Source organism: Leptonychotes weddellii, chromosome 6 (genome assembly GCF_054177405.1).
Source record: "Leptonychotes weddellii isolate Sample4059 chromosome 6, ASM5417740v2, whole genome shotgun sequence".
Taxonomy (NCBI): Eukaryota; Metazoa; Chordata; class Mammalia; order Carnivora; family Phocidae; genus Leptonychotes; species Leptonychotes weddellii.
Window position 1 is genome coordinate 112,482,206 of NC_138374.1, and position 15,697 is coordinate 112,497,902.

At 57.9% G+C, this 15,697-nt stretch overlaps 1 protein-coding gene across 4 annotated transcripts in view; it reads right to left on the reverse strand.

Moving 5' to 3' along the window:
* Positions 1–15,144, reverse strand: part of KIF21B (kinesin family member 21B) — a 49,564-nt gene extending 34,420 nt beyond the window's left edge. For 2 of the 4 annotated variants that reach the window (XM_081824971.1, XM_081824970.1), the window contains exons 1-3: positions 14,817–15,142; positions 1,556–1,778; positions 1,067–1,249 (exon numbers count right to left, since the gene is read on the reverse strand). In XM_081824971.1, the coding sequence (XP_081681097.1) occupies positions 1,067–1,249; positions 1,556–1,778; positions 14,817–14,857 (447 nt within the window). In that variant the 5' untranslated portion in view covers positions 14,858–15,142. Of the gene's footprint in view, positions 1–1,066; positions 1,250–1,555; positions 1,779–14,816 lie in introns of all 4 variants that reach the window. The other 2 variants (XR_014146542.1, XR_014146543.1) reach the window with 2 other exon arrangements.
* Positions 15,145–15,697: the final 553 nt, after the last annotated feature.

Here is a 15,697-nt window from a genome sequence, read left to right on the forward strand (position 1 = left end):
ACACACACACACACACACACACAGAGGTAGTCACTTTATCAGAAGCAAAAGTCCAGGAGGACGAAGAAAAACTCTCAAGTCTAAAATACAGGGTCCCCTAAGGGGAAAGCAGCCACTCTGAGTACCCAGGAGGTAGTCATAGTGGTGCAGTGGGCAGGGTGGGCCATGGAAACCCTAGAGAGGGCTCGAGCCACATCCCTCCCTCAGAGGACAACCTGAGTACAGTCAGAGCCCAGGGCAGCCCCATACCCAGCAAATGACCCAGAGCCGGTGGGGTGGGGGAGGTCAATGGGTTGGGGTTTCAGATGCTGAGAACTGAAGCCACCTGGTTCAAGTGTCCTAAAGGAGGAGCCTGGTCAAGTCAGGCACTCATGAGAAGTATCTAGAACACCTGCTTTCTTAGAGACCCTTCTGAGAGGCCCCTCGATAGGCCAAAGATTCCTTCCTCTACCCGCAAAGTCCCCAGATGCCAAAAGCCTGGCTTGGCACACAGACATTCTCCCAGAGAGAGGCAGGGCCAGTTGCAAAGAAAAGCTCCTTCTGGAGGACCTCCCTCCCCTGAGGTCAGAGAAGACTAGGAGGGTCAGTAAGAACCTGGGCCAGAAAGGGACAAGGCAGACCGCTCTGAGGCTGGGGAGCAACCTGGCCAAGGCTGGAAGGATGGGCAGGAACTAGAGTTCTCACTACGTGCCAGGCACATGCTTCCATGCCATCCTCACAGCACCCACAAGGAAATAGATATTCTAGCCATCGTGCAGTGGTGACACGACATGCCCAAGGTCACACAGCTAATAAGTGTCAGAGCTGACCATCACTCAGGGTTTGAAGAGATCTTAAAGGTTCTCAGTGGCTCAAGCCCCTTCTGACACAGGAAGCCTCTTCAGAGTGTCCCACCAAGAGGTCTTCTAGCTCTTGCTTGGATATTTCCAGCAGCAGGATCCTCAGCAGCTATAGATGCTGCCATGGCTTGCCTAGGCTCATTCCACTGTCCTGGGGGTAAGCCCAACCTCCATGGTCTTGCTGTCCCCCAAATCTCCCTCCCGCCCCCACTACGAGGCCACAGTACCTCCAGGAACTGCGCGCTGACTTTGAACTCAGGCCCGGCCACACCCCGCTCCTGTGCCCGCCGCTTGCGCTCTGCAATGCCCCCAAAGAGGTGTGCAATGGCCCTCGGGATGATGCCCTGCTCCTCCTCCGATGTCGCCGTGTCGAAGCCGGTGCCCATCGTGTATGTCTTCCCGGCCCCTGTCTGCATCAGCAAGGGTGGAATGAGGGTGTTAGCACCCTCGGGGGGCCACCAGCAAGCCCGGGGACCCCTGGCCAGGCGGACTTCCCTTACCACGTACCCAGGTCACCGGCCCCTCCTGGTCCCCAAGCCACACCCTGAGGGAGTCTCCTCGGAGTGACAGCCTCCCTCCAGCGTGGCAGCATGCTGGGACAATAGACAAAACCGCAGCTCCATCTCCACCGGTCTGAAGGGGGAGGGGGTGCTCTCTCCCACCAGCTGGGGAGACCAGAGTTGGAGGGGCCACGGGTGGGAGTGCAGGCGGCTTACCTGCCCATAGGCCAGCACTGTGGCATTGTAGCCCTCGAAGCAGCCCTCGATGAGCTTGCTCACACAGGTCGAATAGATCTGTTCCTGCCAGGTGTCCAGGTCGAAGACAAAGTCATAGGTGAAGGCCTTGTCCTTCCCCAGAAGGACCTGGGGCTCCCCGGGGGTGACAGAGGTGCAGATGTGACAGCCCTCAATCTTCTCCTTTGACAGCTGGGGCCGAATCCTGCTCAGGAAGTGGGGAGAGCCCTGGGTCAGACCCAGCCGGTGGGGGACTGCGGTGCCCTCCTCCCTCACGCTGCCTGCCATGCTTCCACTTCCCCAGGCCCCCTCCAGCCCCCAGAAGCTGGAAGAGAAGGAAGGAAGCTCAGGAGCCTCCCCAGAGGACCAAGGCAACTTTTATAACAATACAGTAATACTAATCGTAAGAATAATATCCACTCCACCCAAACATTTATTGAGCGGTTGCTAACATTTATCAAGTACTCTACGTATGGGATCCAGGTTAAAAGTATTTTACATAAATGAATTCATGTATTCTTCACTATAAATCTGTGAGGTACATACTATTTGCCTATCTTTACAGATGAGAAAATGGAGGCTGACAGAGTTTAAGTGACTTGCCCAAGATTGTACGGGAGGGGGGTGGGTAGGGGGCGTGACAGAACAAACCTCTGGTCTGACGTCAGAGCGCATACTCCTGATTGAAAGGGGAGCCCTAGATATCAGTGTCCCACAGATCAGGAAGAGAAGACAGCTTGCCCCCTTCTGGGAGGTAAGGCTCAGCACCAGGGTGGGGAGGGACAGGCCTGGCTGCCCCCCAACCCCGGAATGAATTAAAGAGCAGACCCCATCTTCTGCCAAGGCCTGCAGGGGCTGCAAGAGTCCTCCAGCTGCAGAGCCCCCTCTCGGATGCCAGAGCCTGGCAGAACATTCTCAGGTACCAGACCAAGCACGACCCCGCCAGACCAGGCCAAGGCAAAAGTCGGCTGAGAAGGGCAGGACCCTCTACAAGGGACACCAGGCCGGCCACAGGAGGGGCCCAATCCCAGCTCCTGCTGGGCTCCCTTACGAGAGGAAGAAAAGTGGCACCAGGGCTGAGTGGGAGCCAGCCATAAATAGGGCTATCTCCATCCAGCCACCTCTTCTCCCTCCTCTAAGCAGCCATTGCCATGACAAGGTCCCCATGGCAACCAAGTGTGAGTCAGTGAGCATGCGCTGTACAGACAGGCAGAAAAGCACTTCCCAAATGCCTAAAGCGAAAGGGGGTGGGGGTGGGTTAGGCACTAATGCTCCTGGGCTCACACAAGCCAGCCCTATCAGCCAGGCGATCACAATGAGCTGCTTGTCAGGCTCCCTTTCCCAAAGCCAACATTTACCAAGAGAAGAAAAGAGTGAGAGGGCCAGGCCAGCATGCATCCAGGGCGGAGGGGGACCTCGCCACAGAGGCAGGGCCACCAAGTCGCCATCCTGTCCCTGTCTGGGGCTGCCCCAGCCCCCAAGGCCCACTCAGAGCTTCAAGCCAGGGGAGGTGCTCCCCTCAGCCTGTTGCCTGCACTTTGCTGCAAGAGGGTCACAGGGGACTGGGGAGGGGGGTAAGTGCCAGGGGAGCATTTTGGGGGGAGTTAGCTGCACCAGGCCAAGTCCACACCATAGATGGTAGCCTGGGTTTTCTCCAGAAGTGTTTTCCCTTCGGTGTCAACAGGTCCTCACAGGTCAGTGGCTCTCCCCTCACTGAGGCTGACAGGAATGGAGGATTACCACCTTCATCCACACTATCCAGCTGTTCCATGTCAAGTTGAAATTAGAACCCAGCCTCTCGGTGTCCCCCCTGAACTGGTTTCTGACTGGGAAGGGAGCAGCTGATTCCTGCTTGTCCTCTCCAGAACCTGCAGACCAGAAACTTGACCCACCAGTAAGAGGTCTGGGCCAGCAGTTCCCCTACCTCGACCACTGATAGTGACAACTGACACAAATTCGCACTCGCTACGTACCCGGGGGGTCTACGCACTGACATATACTAACTCTTGATTCTCAAGAGAACACCTGCGGTGAATACTACTACCCCGGTTTGTAGGGGAGGAAATGAGATGGTGCCCAGCCAGCCGTAGATAGTGAGGGGCAGAGTGGGGCTCGAACAGTGTGTGTGCACTGCCTCTCCACTATTTCTGTGCTACCGTGTCCCTATAGGCAGGGCTCAGGGGGCCGGGGGGAAGAAACGGCTCATGACACAGGGAGCCCCAGCCGCAACTCCAGAGGAGGGGGCATGGCACGGCACACAGGCACCAGGTAGGAAGCAGGAGCTCTGGCCCTCAGAGCTGGCTCTGCCCCTGGGCCTCTGGGACCCAGGACCAAACACTTACTGCCCAGGGCCATCCAGGGGCTCCCAGGTGAACCAAGGGTCTGGCCTGGGCAGCCTCTGAGGAGCTTCCAGCATTGCTGGCTACCACCAACTCCGGAAGACACCCTCCCTACCATGTGGGCTGCTTGTGATAGGATTTCTGGATCCAGTTCAAATACCATTTAATTACCCCAGGCAGATGGCAGTGCTGGTGATTGGAGGAAATCGAATCAGGGTCCCTGGAGACAGTGGGAGCAGGGGAGGGGGAGCAGAAGCCCTGCCTGGCAGAGCCCATCCGGGAGAGGGGATGCTTCTCCTTCAACAACCAGCCCCAAGAACACGGCGGAGCCCACCTGCCAGGAATAGGAGAGCTGGCAGAAGAGCAGTCTGGGCAAGGGGATGGAGAAGAGGGGCTCCAGAGTTTTAGGGTCCAGGAATTATGGAATCAGTCAGGCATTCACCCTGCGGCGCTCATCCTGGAACGTGAGGCCCAGCACATCTTGATGCGGGGGTCTCTGTGGTCAGAGAGAGCCAGCCAGCCCCAGGCTGGCCCATCTGAAGCACCAGGGAGCTTTGCAGGGTACAGATGGGTGAGCAATGTTACCCAGAGAAAAGGGTACCCGCTGGGAGACAGAGGACATGGGCTCAGGAAGAGTCACTAATTCCCAAAGCAACTGACCTGGACGAGGGAGAGTGTTGGTCCCAGGAATGGGACTTGATTGAGTAACCGGAGGTAGAAGAAAAAGAGAATTAAGATTTTATGTGTGCTTTCCATGTGCTAGCTGGGCCAGGCACCCGCTACAGACTACCTCACTTAAGTGATGCAATGAGCTCAGGATTTCCATGCCCATTTTCCAGAGAGGAAAGTTGAGGCTTGAAGTAGTTAAAGTCAGACACACACAGTAAATACAGGGAAGATGGGCATCAACTGCTCTGCCTGACTATGAAACCTACAGGCTCTTCTGCTTCTCCAGCGACCTCCTGCCTGGGAAACTCTCCATCCCCACATGGATAGATAAGCTTTCTCCCACAGCACCTCCATCAGGGCCAGGGAGGCACTCCGGAAGGAACGCTGCTCCATCTGTTCAGGGCTGGCCATCCAGCAGGGGCAGACATCGTGTCCCAGCTCTCCTGGGGCTCCCTCCTCACCACACCCTGCCCAGCAGAGCATTCACACCTGCACCCCACAGGGAGGAGACCAGAGGGCTGGGAGATCAAGTCCGGGGTCCTGGACCAGCCCCTGCCCCCACCCTCTTCTGGTTCAGGAGCCACGCTTGCTTTCTCCTGGGTTCTCTAGATGATCTCCTCCCAGTTTTAACTTTCTAAGAACGCCTTCACCTTCCCCTCCAGCAGCCTCCTCCCCGGCCCCACCCTGGGTGAGGTCACTTCTGTGGGCTGCCCTCAAAGCAGCAGTGGCCTCAGCCAGCCCCAACCCGCCCCAGATAACGGGATAAGGGGAAGGCAGCCGCTTCCCGTTAAAGCAGGGTGGCAGGGGTGGGAGCCACTCACAGACCTCGTCCTTCCTGGGGGGCATGGGGGGCGGGGATCAGGGATGGAAACCAGTTTCTAGGGTCTTGCAAGTCCCAGGAGCCGTGGACCAGATCCAGGACTAGGATGAAGTGAGGTATTTGCCACAAGTGCAAAACTTAACGGGGTATGAAAAAAACTCAGTAATGAAGATAAATTATAATTTAATGCAATATTTGAAAAGCTCAGATCGGCAAACTATGGCCCTGCGGGCCAGCTGCATTTCATCGGTAGTTTTGTGGACAACACATCCAGTATCATTTCTGTCCAGGGACCTCCTGACTCTCACCCCAAGCCCCACGCCTGCAAAGCGCCCTCCATCCCTTCCCAAGGTCCGGGCCGGGAGGGAAGGGGGCGGGCCGGACAGCCCCGCGCAGAAACGCTCCCGGAATCTCCCCGAACAGAGCCCGGTCTATTTGCCACTTGGCACCCCGCAGCCCCGAGCGGCGGTGGGAGCGGGCGCGAGAGCGAGAAAGGGCCCAGGGCTTTTCAGAGGCAGGATCTGGCACCGGCGCGCGGCCGCTGAGCTTCCTCTGCTCACAATTGAGTGGGAGCTGGTGTGATGTGGGTAGTTATTTTCATATCCCTCCCCCACCGCCGGGGAAGCGGGCACCCGGGCCGAGCGACGCGCAGGCGGCTCGGGCCCGGCCCCCCACCCGTCCGTAACCCCGGCGGCGGCGGCGGCGGCGGCGGCGACGGCCGGACAAAGGCCGCGAACCCGAGCCGGGCGCTGCGGGAAGAGCTGAGCTCAGCGCTTCCACAGCCCTTTGCGAAACCAGGAGGACAGGGCGGAAGGGGAGGACAGAGGAGACGGGGAGGAGGAAGGCCCCGGGGGATGCTGAAGGGCTGCCAAGGAGAACAACTCCCTCTGCGACGGGTAACGTGCCCAGCGCCCCACACCCTACCCGCGCCGTGGTGGGTGGGGGGAGGATGGGCTAGCCCCCCTCACCCGTGCCCCTTTCTCGGTGACATCACACAAAGCCAGCCAATCACTGCCCCCGAGGGCTCCGCCCAGTAACCTTGGACTCCTAAGGGTTGGCTCGGCCTCTCAGGTGAAATTAGTCCCACCCAATCAGCCGGCTAGGGCCCCTCCCTGGGCTCTTAACTTGAGTTGCCCCCCAGTCAGTTAGGAGCTCCTGGAGCTCTTAAGGGGGCAGCCCCAGGCTCTTCCTATTTGAAGAGTTTTGTCACTGAGAGGTCACACGCTGTGATATTAAAATAACTAACCAAGAACTGTTCCAGAGTCCTAAAAAATTCTTACAATTATGATGTATGGTCTGTGATTCCTGATGCCTTTCTTTGCTAGCAACTGGAACCCCTTTACATCTCTGCTTACTCAACTTCCCCAGTTAGTAACTTCCCACACTCATGGAACAAGACTGCCTTTTTGCTAGACTCTGTACCTACGAAGCTTTGCACGCTAGATCATTACACAAATCATTTCGTTCTAAGGGGGTGTTTTTGCTCCTAATTTACAAATGAGAGTTCAGAGGAAATTAACTGGGCTCAAGGTCACATAGATAATAAATAACAAGGTCTCCTAGGAAGACTACCTTTACTAGCCATCAGTCCCAAAGATTCAATCCAGAAGGAGAGCTGGAGAGAACTAGCACGCATAGCTGCCCACTTGTGAGTAATTTGCACTTTGGGGACTTCCAGGCTGGGAGACACCCTCTCACCAGGCTCTCCCTCAAAGGCTTTGAGAAGAACCAGGGACTTGGGCTGGAATCACCCCTCTGAGGGCCAAAATAACCACCATAACCAGCCCCTTTGTAAGAAGCCCCAGGGGGTATGAGCCTATCTGCTCTTTTCTTCTATAGGACCCTTAATGCCTTTCTGGAATCCTGAAAAGGAGCCCCCAGAGGCTAGTGGAACAGCCCCAAGGAGAAACAGAGAAATGAGGAAGTTCATCCCCTGGTCTCTAGGTGCGCTGCCCCCAAGCCTGAGGTTGGCCAGATCCAATGACCTCCCTTCTGCCCAGCCCCAAGTGGTTTGCCTGGCTCCAACCGCAGGGCAGCAGGGGTCAACTGGAGCTGAGCTGTTGTGTGGAAGTGAGTTTGGCGGGGGCGGGGGGCGCTCCCCTCTAGTCTGCCTGGCACACTGAGTCACTTAGCCATGCTGTGACCTGCCAGGGACCAGCTCTTCCTCATCGGTGACAGATCAAAGGGAACTCAGCTACAGCAGCAGGGATTTAGATAAGCTAGCAAAATGAACTTCCTGCCCGCAAAGATTGCTAAGCCAGGGGAAAGGGGAGCCTGGGATTCTTTGGAATCTTTCTCCTCAGAAATCATAGTCACTGATACCACTCTTGCTTCTCTGCATTCTGCACACCAGTGCCTTGTCTGATCAGGACAATACCTAACACGTTTTGAGAACCTAGGTGCCGAGCTCATTTACATACATGAACACATGTAATGGGTTATAACAGCCCTGGGGAGCAAGGGCATTTGCCCCATTTTACCGAGGCTTGGAAAAGTGAAATTTCACCAGCCCAGAGTCACACAATTCATAATGGTGGAAATGAAATGCAAGCCAAGCCTGCCCCTGCCCAATCCTGCTGCACCCACTGAGCAGCCCTGCACCAGGGCAGGAGAGAGGTTGGACTGGAGAAAAATGATCCCCTCAGAGAATCCCTGGACTGATCCTACCAACAGCTGCGGGCAGTACCAGGCGCACTCTGCTGGGAAAGCATTTCCCCCGTTTTGTAGAGTTAAGAGAGCCAAGGCCTAGAGCATGGAGAAGCATGGAGCCAAGAACCCAGGAGGCTGCTTCCCTGCCAGAGGAAGGCAGCTCCCCTCAGCAGCAGAAAGAGGGTGTCTACACCCCCACTCTAATGAGCATCCTCTCCTCCTCCTCCCCGTGGCAGCCTGCCAGCTCTGGGGAAGGCGGCTGGAAGCAAAATCCCTGCTCTCTCAGGGGAGTCTGGCTCCCAGACACCCAGGGCCTTTTAGCTGACTTAGCCCAGAGAAGGCATCTTCCCAGAGAAGCTGCTCCTCTCTGGTGGAGAGACCCAATTGGGGGTGCTGGCTCTTAGCTGCAGGGATATGGAGTGGGGAGACACCAGAGCCCTGTGATAGCCAGAGGGTCTTGTCGCCCTGTCACGGGACCTTCTCCGGGCCTCTCAGACCCTCCTCCATCAGCACAGTCCTCCTGAGACTGACTGCCCTCAGGAAAAAGACCCAGGCTGGCTTAGGACCCCCAAACAAGGAGGCTTTGTACTGTGGTGACGGTCAAAAAGCGTGGGTTTATGAGGCCCTAGCAGATCTGGTGAAATGGGTCTGTCAACCCTCTGTGCTTGACTTCTGCCCCCAAACATGTTCCCAAGTGCACAGGGAGAGGGTGCAGACACTCCAAGACAACGCCTTGGGATGTCGATTCAGGGCACCTGGGGTTCAGCCCCCACTCCTTCCTCAGATGTCCTTGACCTTTCTCTTTCAGTATATCCAAGTCGTGGCCACTAGCTTCTGAGTCACAACCAGGGACAGACAGTCCGACAGGGGAGGGAACCTGGGGTAGAGTCTTGTTCGTGGCCCCTAGGGCATCAGGATCTCAGCTGTGCCCCAGGACACCCCCCTGAGAGGCTGAAACTGGGCATAAGAGGAAGCAGGCCCTGCAGAGTGGGGCGAGGGGTCAGAGGCTGGGGAGCGGAGATGCTAGGAGAAGCTGAGGGAGGGGGCCAGGCCCTGTCGTAGCTGGAAAGACGGGCAGGCCTGGCCGTGAGCAGTAGCCAGGAGCTTCCTGAGCCACCGGTCCGACTCCTGTGGGTCTAACTCCTGTGCCGCAGGGGCCTGGGAAGAGGGGCGAGCCCGGCTCAGGGAAGCGCTGCTCAGCGGCGCTCCAGCTTGGCTCTCCAGTCCCACTCCCTTCTCAGGGCATCTGGCAGCGGTTTCCCATGACCTCCCAGGAGACGGGAGACTCTGCAGAGTGGGGGCTGAGCAGGGAGTGCCCAGAGCTGTGGCGGCATGTGCATCATGTGGAGGACAGCTCAGTGGGAACTGGGCCCTGGGGACGCTCCCCTGCTGAGGAATGCAGAGGCCAGCCGCTGCGGAGCAGGGAGCCTCTCCCTCAGCACACTGGCCCTGGTCCTTGGTCCTCGGTCCTCAGGCCCCAGTCCCCACTGCCAGGCTCTCCTCAATGCACCTTAACTCAGGGTCAGGCAGGACCAGCCAGCCTAGAGGAAGGACAGTGGCCTCCACCACTGCTCTGATGGTGGGCTTCCACCCCGCAAGGCAGAGGGATAGGGACTCAGGTATTTGGGGACAGGGGACCATGGCCCTGCCTCCCTTCCACACCCCAGAGCAGCCGGAGGTGAAAGAGGGAGTATTCTGGGGGTCAGGACACTGCCACCCACGGTCCGCCACCTGCCATGGGGCTTCACAGCCCTTCCCACAGAGCTCCACCACCCCCAGCCCATAGGGATGGAGGGGTAGCTCTCTGGGGCCAAGGCCGACCAGCCCTAGCCTGGCTCACCTCCCAGGGCAGGGAAGCATCCTCTCCTCTCCAGCCCAGAGGCCTCTCAGTTGCCCCTCCGGCTTTCTTCAACAGGCTGCTATGTCTAGAGGGCAAAATGTGAGGAGAGGAGATCCCAGGACACCCGGGGCTCTGCCGTGTGACTGGTGTGGGGGCATGTAGAGGTAGCAAGAGGAAACTGGGCTGCCCCCAGAATTTCCTTTCCTAGAGAGTGGCAAGATGGAACTCAAGCAGGAAAATAAATTCCAGGGATAGTAGCATGGATCTAAGGAAAGAGAGAACAGGCGGACTTCTACCCAGTGGGAAGGGAAAAGCTCCCCAAACACAAGAGCGAATAGCACGGCTGAGGAGCTAAGACCATGGAGGGGACAGGCAGCTCCATGCTAACCAACCCCAGAATGGGAAATTCAGACACGTCCCCCCTCTGCATAGTACTGGACACCTTCCTAAGTACTTTTCCCACATTGCCATTATGGCAACAGGTGGGTTATGGCATATGGAGAAACTGAGGCATAGAGACTCACAGCAAAAAGCTAATTAGAGCTGCACTGGGAGGCGGTTGAGAGCAGTCTGAGGAGCATGTGCTTGGAGGGAGAGTGATTGCCCTGGGTTCCAATCCAAATTCCACCATTTACTGGCTGTGAGTGTTTGCTCATCCATACAATGGGAATAACGTCAGTTAGCTGGTGGGGCTCCGGTGGGGAGGGAGGGAGGAAGGAAACTCTTCCCTGTACCTAACACTCACTCACTGTAGCTCAAACCAGAGACACCTCTTAGGTACACTTTAAGTTAGGGCTTATTTTTAAAACATTTTATTCACATCAACTCCTCAGGAGCCAACCCTTTATGGGCTGTATGACTTCTACTTCATCCAAACCACTGCTTTTCACAAATGAACAAATGAGAACAAACCAGCTGTTCCCATTCTCCCGCGGGTGAATCTGAGGCCCAGCAGGGCAAACAGAAAGGAAGCCCCATGACCCAGCCAATGGGTGAACTGCACTGGCCCCAGCCCTGCCCTTTGCCCCCAGAGCTGTAAGAGTAAGGGTGGCAGGCTCATGTCACCTCTGCCACTTCCTCAGCCCCCGCCCCACCCCATCTCCATTCGGAGGGTTTCAAGAGCGGAGATCCAATCAGCTTCAGGCTAGTCGGGCAAGCTGGCTGGGGGGTGGAGGGGGGATGGTTTCCGGGGCCTGTGGTTACTACACTCCACTTCCTTGTGATGACATAAGCCCTATTTCTGCAGCAGGAGGCCACCGCGAAGATTCTCAGGTCTCCAGGCACAGGAGGTCCTGTCTGGGCCTCGGTTTCCCAGATATATAAACGGGCAGCATGGGGCACCGTTGGCATTGATCGGCTCTGGCTGGCCTTGGGCTGCCAGAACAGAGGATGGGACTCTGAAGGCACCCCCATATCCCACCCTCACGCAGTTTTTTCTGTCTTCTCTGGTCTCTTCGTCCCAAGCCACCAGTTCTTTTGATTCAAAATTTAGACAGACATTGACCAAGATTTCAGAGTAGCCGGAAGCTCTGGAAATAACTACGGCTAGAGAACCCAAATGAGCAAGGACAGGGGTACAATCTAACACTGTCCCTTGGGTCCCTGGCTGGTGTCCCTCCAGCCCCTTCCAGCCCCTACTCCACCCTGGAGTGTCCACGGATGGATGTGGGACCTGTAAAGGGACCTCCCCGCCCCAGCCGAGGAAAGGAAAGAAGCTTAAGGAAACCAGGAGAAGATAAGAGGGGGGGGGGGGGGTTGGGGGGGTTAGGACCCATGGAGGGCTCCTCTCATGGTGGGGGCTCAGAACTGGGGGCTTGAAAGGGTCTTAAAGAAACATACCACGTGTCTTGACTTCCTTCCGCAATTTCAACTTTGCCAACTTGCATTTCTTAACAGCTACCCCTTCCCCTCCGCCCCCCATTAGTCGGGCAGGGCCTGTGTTGCAGCCTGGGGCAGGGCACAGCTCAGCCTCACCTCTCTCAAGCATCCTTCCCCTCACCCCCCACCCATTACCAGGTAGAGAGAGGCTGGTTCTAGGCCATCCTTGGGCCCAGGGAGCTGAGTCCCTATCTACAGGGGATTAATGGATAAAGGGATCACAGGGCAGGCTGGAGAGGGGCTGGCCTAGGAATCTCCACACAAAGGCACCTAGCTGATGTTCAGGGGCAGATGGGCCAGGCTCCAGGGAGGCCTGGGGTAGGGTTTTTAGGGTCTGTTCACACCTAGACCTTCTCCCTTTATCCCACAGCCCCAGTTCTGAAGTTTCCTCCTCTGGCTCTCCCCCAGCCCTGCCTGCCTTGTGGAGATTTGCAGACAGCCAGCTTTGATCCTCTTCCCAAGGTGATTATAGGGCCAAGAGCCCTGGGCCTGGCACTTCTCACCTAGTCTAGCAGTCCCTGCCAGGACGTCCCCCCTTACACAGGCATGCATGTGTACGCGTGCATACACACACACCAAAGCAAGTCTGTCTCATTCGTGGCCTCCCTGTCCCGAGAGTTGGACCCAGGGCTCGCCATGTTATTCTCATGGGAACTCAGAAAGCACTTCAGTTAGATACAAGAAAGGACTTCCAGGAAGTCAGACAGCTGAACCTGACACCGGTTTGGGCCCTTGGCAATTCCAAAGCCTTGGCCTTTCCCCACAATGCCCTACTCCAATACTCTCCTCCAGCCTGCCACCCAGTCCTTGAGGTGGGACAAGTGACTTCTGGAGGTTGGGATGGGGGGTCGATGGGAATCCAAAAGCATGGATCTCCCCTACAGCTCCTCAGTGGCACCATCTGCTCCCTGTCCCAGCCCCAGTCCTAGTCTGGCCCTATACTCAGCTCTTTGATTAGAAACTGGGTTCTGTCCAGGCATTGTCTGCCTTCCACGGCCGGCTGCCCATTGAGGTCTGGCGTGTGCCAAGCTGGGCACTCATGCTGGAATGGGAGGGGACAAGTGGGCTGGGCCCTCACCTTCCAGAAGCCCCCTAAAGCCTGGCTCTTCTGATGTTCAAATCTCCCCACCCCTCCATCCGAGATCAGCAACTCGAGGCAAGGAGTGGGCGCATCTGGACACTACTAGAGTAATCTGAGTGGAAAGCAGGGATGATACCCATCACCCCCAAAGAACTGGGTACAGTGGGCAGGCACAATCCCTTCTCTGGAAAGGGTCTCAGAAACCTTCTTTTGGTGATGCTGAGAAGGCCACACCAGCTTTTCCTCACTCCTCTGCATAAAGTGCCAATCCCATGGGGCTTTCCCACACTTTACCATGCCCCAATCTAGTCTGGGGAGGCTGACGGTGGTGGTAGGAGAGGGGGCTTTGTTTGGCTCTCTCCTATAAGATGGAGTCTAAAGGAAAGCCCCCATGGGAGGAGCAAGCACCCTAAGTCCCTTCCTTCCCAGCCCTGGTTCACAGTGAGTGGGGCCAGGGCTTCATTTCCCTTTTATGATGTACTTGGACTCTCCCAGTCTGCTGCAGATGTCATATTTACATTTCTCACTCCCCCCCCCCCCACTTGTACCTCCCTCCCTCGACCTCCACAGGATCCTGCTGCAATGTCAGCCCAAGCAGCAGCCTGGCCCCGCCCCGGCCAGCCCACCAGGCACCTGCAGGGCTCCTCTTTGTCTCTCAGGCTGCTGTGGGCCAGCAAGGCTGTGTTCAAGTGATGCTGAGGCCGCCTGATGCATGGGTGGGAGGCACCTCAATCTCCCTTCCCTGACCCCAGAGCTGCGATCGGCCGTCCCCTCCTCCTCTCTGGGCCGCAGAGGACTGGCCAGATGCCTGGGGGCAGGCATCTGCCCTGGGCCAGGAGGCGGAAGCTTTGCCCTAGTCATCTCTGGCCCTGTCTAGAGTGACTTCCATGGACTCTTGGAATCTGGGTCACCTACAACCCAGGGAATCTAGAGACCTGTCTCAGAGACCCACCCCAGCCCTGGACCCAATACCCCCACCCCCATCATACAGGGCTGGGGCAGAGATGGTTGTATTTCTCCACCATCCCTGCCTCGGTGACCAGTCTCAGATTGGCCCTCTCCCATCAACAGACCCCTCTCAAAGAGAAAACCCTAAACAAAAACAAGGAGAGGTGGGGTGGTGTAAAGCGTCTCTGCCCAACACAAAGGACACATATGGCTCAACTTTGCATTATTTCCTGCTTCGCACTTCTGTGTACCCCTCCCAATAGAAGCCCCCCAGCCATGTCCTCTCCCCACCTCAATTCTGTCAGGATGTCACCGCAAGTCCCAGATAAGTCCATGCACCACCCTACCTCCATCTTATCTGAGCGCCTGAAGATGGGGTATCAGCGTCACACCCTCCTGCCCTCTCAGAGGTAGAACCTAAGATACACCGCTTCCCCCCTGCCCTAGCTCCATCTCCTCTTGGGACAGGGCCAGCACAGTTCTCTCCAAAAGCCCTTGACTCCCCACGGAAGGCCAAGGCACCGTCCCAGCCCTTCCATTTGTCCCTGCACTCAATCAATCGATCTTTGTCTGCGGAACCGGTTCCCGCCCTCCTAGCTGGACCAAGAGCACAGAACTAGCCGACTGGGGTGGATGAAGGGAAAATTCCCCCCCCGCCCCAATATCCCAGTATGAGACAGCAGCCCCAAGGGTAGGCGAAGAGGAAACACACAGACGCTCCGGCCTGGGCCAGGGCTGGGTGTGAAATACCGGATTTCCTTGTTTATTCGATTTTCTGATCATTAAGGGCTCCCAAGAGGGGCCCGAAATTACCACCCAAACAAAGCCACCTTCCAGCAGCCCGCCGGCCGCCGATCTCCTGCGGCAGCCGGTCCAGCGCACGGCGCCCTCCTGCCTGGCCCATGCCGGCCCCTCCTCCCGGGGTGAGGGCTCCGGAGTGCGCCCCCCGGCCCCACGCCCACGCAAGACAAAGCCAGAGCCCCTCCGCGCACGCCCCCAGCCCCGCCGCCGGTCCCTACCTGACGGCCACCTTGACGCAGCAGTCCCCCTGGCCGGCCATGGTCCTCTGGCTCTAGGGTCTGGGCGTGGATCAGGGGCGGGGGTCTGGGGGCCGATGCCCCAGGCAGCGGCAGCGGCTGCGGCTGCGGGAGGCGGGGACGCGGGCACTGCTCGCGAAGTCTGCCGCGGCGGCTGGAGGTGACATGCTCGCGGGCGGCAAGCCGAGGGGCTCACCCGCGGCCGGGGGAGGCCCCACGGGGCCGGGCCCGCGCGCCTCCTCGCGCCATCGGGTGGCGGCGCGCAGCTAGCTGACAGCCCGCGGCGCGACCCGCCGCTCCCCACGGCGCGGCACACGCGCGCACACACCTCCCACCCTCGCAGCCACGTCCCGCCGCAGCGCGAACAAAGGGGGCGGGGGCCGGCCGGGCCCAGGCCCCGCCCCCCAGCCCCTCCGGGCCCGCGCCAGGCCCCGCCCCGCTCCGGATTCACCAATCGAAGGTCCGAGGCAGCAGCAGGGGCGGGACTTGAGCCTTTAAAGGGACCTCTTGGCTCGCGTCCACCCTCTCGCTGGGGGGCCGGCGGGATTGGAGGATCGGGGAGGAGGAGGGCCCAGAAGCTGACCACGCCGGAGCCTCTGTCCCCCGGAGTCGCAGAACCTCAGCCTCGATGGGACCTCCGTTTCATAAAGAGGACACTGGGACGCAGAGAGGGGAACTACCCAAGGTCACACAGATTTGGTGGCTAAGCAAGGGGTAAGAGCCCAGGTCTCCCCGGGGCGGAGTGCCTCACTTCAAAGCATCGCAGGGCGGTTAGCGGTTTATATTTTTAAAGCGCCCTGAAAGCTTCCCTTCTGATTTGTAACAGTGAATTTGTCAACCTTTATTGAAGGAGATTCTTGCTG